The sequence below is a fragment of the Lacerta agilis genome, chromosome 8 (assembly GCF_009819535.1).
Source record: "Lacerta agilis isolate rLacAgi1 chromosome 8, rLacAgi1.pri, whole genome shotgun sequence".
Taxonomy (NCBI): domain Eukaryota; kingdom Metazoa; phylum Chordata; class Lepidosauria; order Squamata; family Lacertidae; genus Lacerta; species Lacerta agilis.
Window position 1 is genome coordinate 58644344 of NC_046319.1, and position 10595 is coordinate 58654938.

The 10595-nt window shown below is 47.5% G+C and overlaps 1 protein-coding gene across 1 annotated transcript; it reads left to right on the top strand.

Annotated features, from left to right (window-relative positions):
• Window positions 1-6962: 6962 nt before the first annotated feature.
• C8H1orf216 (chromosome 8 C1orf216 homolog) lies at window positions 6963-10094 on the top strand. The gene has a single exon (XM_033157721.1). The coding sequence runs from the start codon at window positions 6978-6980 to the stop codon at window positions 7896-7898; it is 921 nt and encodes a 306-aa protein (XP_033013612.1). The 5' UTR covers window positions 6963-6977; the 3' UTR covers window positions 7899-10094.
• The last annotated feature ends 501 nt before the right edge of the window (window positions 10095-10595 follow it).

Consider the following 10595-nt stretch of genomic DNA (forward strand, 5'->3'; position numbering starts at 1 on the left):
ACACTATAACTTTGAGCCATCCAAGTTTGTGGACAGATAAAAGGTGTGTATATGGTAGAGGGGGACTTATTGACACTGCAAACAATCGGAGAAACCTGCTACTTCAAGATATGGTAGTGGTCAATAGCTCAAATGGCTTTAATGTTTAAGAGCAGATCAGAGGCCGTAAGCCAAGGTTGGCAGGTTGGTAGGATTGCCAAGTCACCCATCTTTGCATAGTGCTATGCGTGGAAGCCCCAACAATCAGGTGATTGTCAAGAGTTTGTCAAATGATGTACACAGGGCTTTGCAGATACAAAGATACTTACCCCCACACCTGACATCATATATACGGCATCAGGCTTAGGGCAGGTGGGTGTGGCTTCATTAAAATGGCCTCATCTGTCAAATGGGGAGGCCTGTCAGGCATTATTATGCCTATGAGCTGGAGGTTCTCCACTACTACCTTACACCAATGAGTAAGAGACAGGAGACATCTATTGGGTGCGTATCCTGCTTGTGTGCTTCCCAGGGTTATCTTTCTGCCCTGACTTTCTCTGAACCATAAGGGCCCCATTATTACTGAATTCTGGTTTTTATAATACTTTTCCTGGTTTTTATGTTGCACCTGTTTTTACGACACTGCTTTATTGCATTTTTGTATACCGCTTAGATTTTTAAATATGAGGTTTAGAAATGCTTTTAAATGAACGAATAAGCAATAAAAAATTGTGGGAACCCTGGCATGCTGGACTGAATGGACCAGCAAAGTTTGGTCCAGCATGGCTCTGCTGACATCCTTGCTTTCTGCAAGTTGCTGGCTCCCTTTTTTTTTTTTTTTTTTTAAAAGGGCAAAGCTGGTAATCTCTACTGCGGCTGATAGGAGTTGCAGAGTTAGTCTGGAGCCCTAAACAGCCAGCCAAAGGATGAGTTAGGCAGCTTTCGTGCAACATCCCACCCCTCCGATTTGGTGGTTTTGCCCTTGTGTCTTGTGCCTGGCCATCTTCCCCTTCAAAGCTTCCCTCACATGCGGGACTGGTTAGGCCTCGATTATTCATCCTTCCTGACGGAAAAAGGTTAGAGCAACAGGCTCTTGTGACACATGCCGACGTCATCAGGCTGGGGAGTGGGGTCTTGAGGCCTCTGCTGGGAACAATTTTGTTCAAAGGCTGTGGCACGTTGGGCTGGATTGGTTAACGGAAAACACAACAGATGAAAAGCAGGTTGCTGGCGGGAGAGGAGCATGGGCAGTTACTTGCACGAACCCTGGATCAGATATTGAGCTGAGCTGTTATCTCTAGTGCATAGCAAATAGCATGCCTGGATTTCAGGGACTCCAGGTATTTGATCTCAGCAGAGGTTGCCAGCTCAAAATTGCAATAAATTGAAACGGCATTCTGGAGTACTCTGGGTTTATTGGGAGCACTGATGTTCTGAAATAGCCATGACAGGGAAGGTGCCAGCATAGCCTATCAAAGTTGCCACCGTTGTTCTGTCAACATCCAGCTGGGTTTCAGGCCCAGTTCAAGGTGCTGGTTTGAGCTTTTAAAGCCCAAAGGAGACCTGCTTCTCTCAGAAAATGCCTCTCCCCATGAATGACTTGCTAGGATGAAAAGCAGAGGCTGCTGAATCAGTTGCAGGGATGACCTGGACTTTCCCACAGCTGTCAAATGCGGTCTTCATGGGGTGGGGGTCTTCTGCACATTGCTCTTACTTGTAATGAAATAATTCACAGCACACTTTGGACAGAGGCAGCAGGGTGTTGTTTGTTTGGGGCAATAATGCATTTTAAGAATTAAAAATAAAACCTTGCCCCCCTTGCTTTTTGCACTGTATTTTTAGCAGGGTTATCAACTGGCTACATAATTTTATAATTATGTTGTTATTGTTATTAAATGTATGTTGCTTGCTACATAAATAAACAGCACAGGCTGCTATCCTATACAAACTTTGGGGAAGTTACTTTTTTAGGGCTTACTTTTGAGTGGACCATGTATAGCACTGTAGTGTTAATCAACTTTCAGGAAGGTAGCGTGTTGGTCTGACACAGTTGAAATAAATAAAAAATTGTCCAGTAGACCTTAGAGACCAACTAAGTTTGTTCTGGGTATAAGCTTTTGTGTGCATGCACACTTCTTCAGATGCACACGAAAGCTTATACCCAGAACAAACTTAGCTGGTCTCTAAGGTCTACTGGACAATTTTTTGTTAATCAACTTGTAAGATCTTCTAGTGTGTTCGACTGTCAGACCAGGACTAGAGGTTCTCATCTCCAGAGCTATGAAGTTCAACTTAGACCTTTTACTATCTCTCAACCTAAACTACCTACAGGGTTGCAGTGAGAATGAAACAGGAGAGAGAATTGTGTGGGACATGCTTTATGCTCTTAGCATTTTGTAAGTCACTTAAGAGACTTCTTGTGTAGAAAGCAGCTGATACTTTGCAATAAAAATAACAACGCAGTTATAAAATTTGCTTCAGTGTCCTCCAAGTGAACACAAAAGGCCCCTTCATCTCCACTTCCTATGTGGCTTCTCATGTGACCAGACACTCCTGTGCCCCAAATACTTTTACAGAATTTTGGTCTTCTTCCAGAATCTCCCTCTTCTCATTTCAAGTTGACAAGAAGCCTCCGGGGCCTAGAGTAGTGATAAGAGAACCTTTTGAGATCATACTATCTGTGGGGATGGCAGTGGGTATGAGGAAGGGTGTGGGAGACGTGAAGGAATGGACAAGTGATACAGATTTGCCCTGAGCTTACATATGAAGCTGTCTTACATAAATATTTTTATTTTTTATTTTATTCATTTAAAGTGTTTATAGCCCACCCTTCATCAATACAGATACCGGGGGGGTGGGGGGTGGTACAGAACAGGAAAAAAGCTACCACCCATTTGCCCTTGTAGATTTCAGCAGGTAAGAGAATAGGGACAAAAGTGGAATGAGTTGGCTCTACCTATCATTGGCTCTGGTTCTGCCTACTGTTGAGTTTACCTGCCTTCCATCCTACCAGTCCCAATGGGCACCAGCCACCATTGCTGCCTGGAAATGGCTCTCCAAGGCCTCTTGGGCAAGTATCATGCCACACCCTGCAAACTCAGAACGATGCGCTGTATTGGAAAGTTGGCAATTGAACTTGCGACTTTCTGCAAGCAAAGCAATGTGCTCCACTACTGAGCTACGGCCCTTCCCCATAACTGAGGACCAACAGTACTTAATTCTCACTCCAGTGCACCCAAAGAGTGGCACAGCTGCTTAGACACTTCCAGCTTAGAGCCCTAAAATGAATTCAAACCTGATTACCTCCCTTGGCTCTTTCCCATGCTGCAGGGAACTCATTTTTGTGAGTGTGTTCAGAATAGTCTGAGATTATGAAGGGCCTTCCCATATCTGGCCAAAGGCTCAGTCCACCACCCTTTTCTCACAGCAGCCAACAGGAAGACCACAAGCAAGACTTAGATGACCCTCTTGGTCCTTTCCAACTCTACAATTCTGTGAGCGCTACCACACTCTTCCACTCCTGTATCCCTGGTACTGAATCAGACTATTGCTTTATCTAGCTCAATACGGTCTACACTAGGTGTGGGGAACCTTTGACATTCCATAGGATGCTGAACTACAACTCCCATCAGCCCTAGCAAGCATGGCCAATGGCCAAAGATGGTGGGAGTCATAGTTCAGCAATATCTGGCCAAAGGTCTACACCAGTGATAGCCAAACTCGGCCCTCCAGCTGTTTTGGGACTACAACTCCCATCATCCCTAGCTAACAGGACCAGTGGTCAGGGATGATTGGAACTGTGGTCCCAAAACAGCTGGAGGGCTAAGTTTGGCCATCACTGGTTTACACTGACCTTCAGCAGCTCTTCAGGATTTCAGATGGGCGCACTACCTGGAGATGCCAAGGAGAGTTTATATGTAAAACAGATGCTCCACAACTGAACCACAACCCTCCCCCGTCGTATTCACCCCTCTGATATTGGAGGGATGTGTGTGTATGTGTGTACACACAGATGCATACACTCATGCACAAGTGTACACATACATAGCATTCAACCTCGTGTATAAATTGAAATTACCATCATCCCCGCGGCCCGCCTTTCCCCCGCACACTCTGAGTCGGTCCACCGCAGAGAGTTTTGCCATGTGATTTACCCTTGTCTGTCGACCAAGGAAGCCGTAAGGAGTTATTTACGCACGTTGGCACTCCTCTCGTTTAGCGGCCAGAATGCCAGCGGCAGGTCTGTTCTGCCCCCAAATACTCCCACCTCCTTTCCCACTCGCATTCTCTACATGCTAGTTTGGGTCGTGTGAATTGGCCCGGGCGGGCGGCGGGTGTGTGTGTGTGTGGAAGCGCTAGCTACTCTTCCGGAAACCAGTCCAGCACTGGTCTTGGGCCCTCTCTGGCTGCGGGCGGAGGAGGTGCTGTGGCAGCGCTGCCTTGCTGTCGTGCTCCCAAGCGGCGGTCCTGTGTGGCTGCAGAGCGCGCCATTCACAGCTCGGCCGCCGAGCTCTCTCCTCCTCCCGTTGCGTGCCAGCAGTACCACGAGCAGCAGCAGCAACCTTGCCTGCTCTAGGAAGCGGGCAGCCCGTGACGCTTTCCTGCTTCATTGCCTAATGCGATTTCCGTTCTCCAGCAGCTCAGCGGCAAGAGAGGCAGACTGAAACACCCCCCACCCCTCCCCACTGATTTTCTGCAAGGCTCTAGCGGTGAGTGCCGGTTACATGCCTGGTTATAGCAAGCGAGAAAGCTGCGAGGGGCTGGCGCACTGACACACAGAGAGCGGCGGGGTGGTGGTGGTTGCTGCAACCAGATTCCCTTCGGTGCCAAAGGTGGGACAAAACTGCATCATATTCCCTGTTCGTTGCTTGTCAGGGGACTTTTGCAGCAGCGACCGTGCCTTCTGCGCAACCATTTGCGTTTGGCAGGATGCCATGTGGACGCCCCCGCTCCTTTGCTGAATTCGTGTGTCGTAAAGTTAAACAATGTGGGATCGAGAGAGGATTAGGACCGGTGTGTTTGTGTGTGTAGACGAAACTGCTACAAGTTTAGGAGGTATTTAGGTGCAGGGGTGGAAACTGCCCAGCCTCCCCTTAGACTGTGTATAGCAGGGAGAGGGAAGCTGTGCCCCTCCAGATGGGGACTCTTAACTCCCATCATCCCTGATCACTGGCAAGGCTGTCTGGGGGCTGATAGGAGCTGGACTCCAGAAACATATGGAGGGCCACAAGTTCCCCATCCTTGCTGAGCAGCAGCCTTTGCCAGCCTGGTGCCCTCCAGATGTAGCTGGACTCCAGCTCTGATCATCATATGGTGCTGGCTGGGGCTGATGGGAGTTGTAGTTCAACAACATCTGGAGGGTACTAGGTTGGCACAAAATGCTGTATGGGAATCAGCTGTGCTGCAGCTGAGTAGCAGAGTCTCTGTTTATAGGCCTCATCACCCTCTGTTCAGTTGTTCAGTTTGTCCATGAGTTGCCCAGTGCTCATTTTGCAACCTCCAGGCCACCCCCAGGCCCCGAAACCTACTGCCTTTCCCTTGTTAGGCCTGTAATCTGCCTAAAGTCATGAAAATGCTTTGGGTTGGTGAACTAATTGTTTTTACAATGGTGGTGCATGAAGGCAAGCAGGAAAATCTCTGTACCCATCAGCCTGCAGAAGATGCTCTGAGAAACGGGTCACTGGCCACTTAAAAATTGCTACCAACTCTTGGTCAGCTCTTGGACGCGGGTGGCGCTGTGGGTTAAACCACAGAGCCTAGGGCTTGTTGATCAGAAGGTTGGCGGTTCGAATCCCCGCGATGGGGTGTGCTCCCGTTGCTCGGGTCCCAGCTCCTGTCCACCTAGCAGTTCAAAAGCACGTCAAAGTGCAAGTAGATAAATAGGTACCTCTCCGACGGGAAGGTAAACGGCGTTTCCGTGCGCTGCTCTGGTTTGCCAGAAGCGGCTTAGTCATGCTGGCCACATGACCTGGAAGCTGTATGCTGGCTGCCTTGGCCAGTAACGTGAGATGAGCGCCGCAACCCCAGAGTTGGACACGACTGGACCTAATGGTCAAGGGTCCCTTTACATTTACCTTGGTCAAAGCTGTAGGTCATGAGGGAGGTACCTGTGTGTCTCTTGGTGTTGTTGGGCTCCAACTCCTAATGCCCCTGCCAGCATGGCCAGTGGTCAGGGATGATGAGAATTGTAAGTCAGCAAAAATATTAAGAGAGCCATGAGCCCCACCCTGCCCCAGCTGTAGGTGAATTCCATCTCCACTGTCTTTCTGTCTGTAAAAAGTCACAGCCCACAGCCTCTCTTCAAGTCACATTGTAGGTGTTTTATTTTTTGAAAAAAACTTATTGCATGCTACCGCCAGGGTTTGCCAAAGTTCCACAGCCTGAGGCAATGACATTGCTGGAGTGCAAATTTGGAAGGAACAGAGAAAGAAAGAAACCAAATTGTGAGTGTCCTTTGTGGATGGGTGCCTTATCACAGCCTCTCAAAATGGTTTTCCACCCAATTGTGACTCGTGGGGTTTCAGCTGAGGGCTGTTTCACATATGGCACAGACTAAGGGATGGGGAACCTCTGGCTTTCCAGATGTTGTTGGGCTTCAGCTCCCATCAACTCTGACCATTGGCCATGTTAGCAGATTGGAGTCCCACAACATCGGGAGGCCACAGGTCCCCCATTCTTGACATAGGCCAAAAAAGGCCCTTAATGATGAAAGCTATGATCTGCCCACATGGTCGGAGGTACCGGTATTATGCCTCTGAATACAAGTTGCTGGAAACTGCAAGAAGGGGGAGCACTTCTGTGCTCAAGTCCTGCTTGCAGGTTTCCCACAGGCACCTGGTTGGCCCCTGTGAGAAGAAGATGCTGAACTAGATGGGCCATTGGCTTGATCCAGCAGGCTCTGCTTATGTTCTTAGGTGGATGTGACCTTCGTGTGGGTTACACATTTTGTTCCTATATTTCTCTCTTACTCTCTTTTCCTCAGCTGGGAGGGTGCACAGATGTTCACCATGTGTCAGCCAGAGATACCCATTAACCCGCTGTTCAATGAGGCAAAGGGGAACTCTCAACTGGACACTGCTTACCTTGGTGTAAGGGACTGTCGGCCAGATACAAACCTCAATTTCATGGGCAAGGAGGCCTATGACACCAATGAGAACTGGAGCCAGTGCAGGCCAGGGGAATCGGAGCAGCGAGGAGGGAGCAATGAACCTGAGGCATCTGATAACCAAATAGTGCTTATGCAGAGGCAAATTGCAATGAGCCAACCACAGGATGTCCCCCAGGGCTTGAAGTCTGGTGGCATGTCCTTTGCCTCAGAAGAAGAAGAAGAGGAGGAGGAGGAGGAGGAGGAAGAAGAAGAGGAAGAGGAGGAAGAGGACATCCGCAGACCTCCAGAAGGAGCAGAAGTCAATGACCCAGAGCACGAGAAGGTAACCACCAAGGAGAGGATAAAAGAAAGGAAGCTGGCCAGCTCCCCTTTAGAAGACAATGGTTATGCCAGCAGTTCCCTAAGCATTGATAGTCCTGACAGCGGGGCAGCCAGTGCTTGGGACATGCTTGCTGTTGCTACTGAAGACTGGAAGGGCCATGGAGAACCATGTTCCGTAGCTGAAGCTGAGCCACAGAACTCTCCTCCTAGTTCCGAGACCCTCTTCCCAGCACTGGCCGAGGCTTTCCGCAATCTTCAGGACAAGAAGAAGTTCAAGGAGCAGGAGAAAGAGAAGCACCATGTCCACTTGGTGATGTATCGTCGCCTGGCTTTGCTCCGCTGGATCCGCAGCCTCCAGCAGAAGGTGGTTGACCAGCAAAACCGGCTGCAGGAGAGCTTTGACACCATCTTGGACAACCGCAAGGAACTCATTCGATGTGTCCAGCAAGGCATGGGCTACGCCAAGAACCCAGCTCAGGCAGAGTTGTAAAGGACATAACACGCATTCACACCTTTCTCCTTCTGTGGGCCCTCCAGTCTTTAGCCTGGTCACACAAACGAGGTGCCTACAAATTTCCATATTTGCATGGGTGGGAGACTTGTGCTTTTTAAAATGTTTGATGTTCCTCCTGTGGTATACCAGAGCATCAGTAGCCCATTGAGCATGGGCATCTTGAGCCCAGCACATGGCCCATATTATTTACAAGTAGATGCAATTTTTCAAGCTTGTTTCACTCTTCATTTTGGTGCATGGCTTCTCTTGGTGAAATGCAAACACAGTGCATAACAAAATGGAATACAGAGAATATGATCCTATGATAAGGTCTCACAAACATGAATAAAAGCTGGGAAGGACATTGGCATATATGCTTGAAGCCTGATGTCCGGGACTAGAAGAAAGGAGCTTGAAAGGGGTCAGTTCCCGTTGGCATTTATGCCCTGTGTCTCTGGTTGGAGAAAGGAACTTCAATCTGGCTCAAACCATGATACAAACAGTTTGGAGCAGAATCCTCATGATCCTGAATATCAGGTGATGCAAGACAGCCAATCCTGATACTTTGCCTGCTGCAGCTTCTAGATCTGTTGCATTCCCTGAGTCTGAGCTACTATTTTTCTAAGTGAAGCCGCCAGAAGGCTACCCCACTGTGCTTCCAGGTTGTTTTTGTGCTGCCTGCCTTCTACACCGTCTCCTGGTCATTTCCCTGTCATATAATCATAGAATTCTAGAGTTTCATTTAGTCTAACCCCCGCAATGCAGGCATCACAGCTAAAGAATCACTGACAGATGGCCATCCAACCTCTGTTTAAAAACCTCCAGTGAAGGACAGTCCGCCATCATCTGAAGCAGTCCGTTCCACTGTTGAACAGCTCTTACTGTCAGGAAGTTCTTCCTAATGTTTAGTTGGAATCTCCTTTCTTGTAATTTGAACCTCTGGAGCAGCAAAAAACAAGCTTGCTCCATCTTCCTTTTGTGCTTGTCAACTGCAGAAACAGTGGTGTTGGCTCTGTTTCCTATCCAGGTCCAAGCTATCTGTCCTCTTCCATTTCCTATTCTGCTTCCAGGTACCTCCAGCATATTCACACACTGCTGATCCTGCTAGCACTAAAAACAAGGTGCCCAGAACGGGAAAAAAGAGCATGGAGAGATTTAGAATGATCAGAAAATGTGACTAGTTCTCATGATTATTTTTATGCTTTTTATTTTTTCTATAACCATTGTTGATTCCATCCCTGCTGCTGCCCCAGTTAGTGTGGGTTGACTTTGCATGCACAGGATATTGCTTTTGTTTATAGATTAGCATGTGTCCCCCCCCAAAAAACCTCACATGCAAACTAGCCCAAAGTTGTTAAGCTTTCCGATTCTGCTCCAATCCTTGAGGATGTGCCGAACCATTTCACAAGTCTGAATCTGCAGGTTCAAATGCATAATTGCATTGTCTGTAAAAACTGCACCCTTAATGGATTTTGATCCTATAATAAGACAACATTCTTGTGACAGAACATTGGTTTTCTGCTTGCAAGATGTCTTATTTAAGTTTTAAAAGCATTTATATTTTTCATTTCCTCTAGTGGAAATAAGAGCTAAAATACAACCCTGGTGGTCTAGGTTTTTAGGGCTATTGCTCTATTTTCTCTAAATAAATTAAACCAAATCAATATTTTTGCTTTGCACCAAAAGGAAAGTTGTTCTCAAGAAATGTTCTGGACTAATGTCCAGAGGTTCATTATTTGTTATGATTGTTGCTATGTTTTGGGAAGGTGTCAGTCCAGTTGCACAACTGCAAAAGCATGCAATGTTGGATCTTGTCGGTGAACAATGACTTTCACATGGCTCAAAGCTTATGAAAACTGGGAGTGTGCAGCCAGCTGGAGTGTGTCCAAAGCAGCAGGTTCTTGCCCACCCTGCATGTGTCTGAAGCCAAATGGTTTTTAATAAAATAGGTTGAATACGTCTAGCCTGCTAGAAGCATGGACAAAACACTGTCTCTCCAGCTGAAATCTTTTGTAATGTTTGCAGACCTACCAGTCCCATCTGGTCCAAATGGTGTCAGGTGCAGTACAGTGATCTGGCAAGGAGGGAAGTTGCTTCTTCCTGGCTGTCTTTCCAACTATTATAACTTTTTTTGGTTTTGAATATTTTCACTGCTGCTGTCCAATATATTAAGGTTGGGCTTGTTTTTTGTTTGTTTTTTAAAAAAGGTTTCAGGGCTGTCACCTATTCAAATATTGCCAGTGGACCAACCTTGGTCAGAAACTGTCAAACATTTCAAGGTGCTAAATATTTGCACTGGCAAAAGAGTTAGCTCTAGTGCAATGGGGTTTCCCCCTTTTTCCTCTGCATGCATGCCACCCCCAATTCTGCTCTGAAGGGTTGGGATAAAAACCAGAACTGATTTAGGAGGCACCTTGCGGTGCTGCAGGGAGGAGATGGGGAGAACATTCTGTTGCACAAGGAGAAATCCTGCTGAAACATTGTCCTTGTCACTATGTTGAATACAACACTTCATGTTTAGGTGCTCTGTGGTCTGGAAAGTGGGTTCACCTGCATGGATTTTCGTTGCGCTTAGAAGTAGCCACCTCCTGCCCCATTCTCTCTTGACAGTCTTGGAACTCTCACATCCCACCCTGTCTAGCTTCTGCTGCTAGAACATATGCTTTTACCTGTGGCCCTCCAGATGTTGTGCCC

Excerpts from the sequence above, each read along its gene's own strand:
- C8H1orf216 (XM_033157721.1), top strand. The coding sequence starts at position 6,978 with ATGTTCACCATGTGTCAGCCAGAGATACCCATTAACCCGCTGTTCAAT.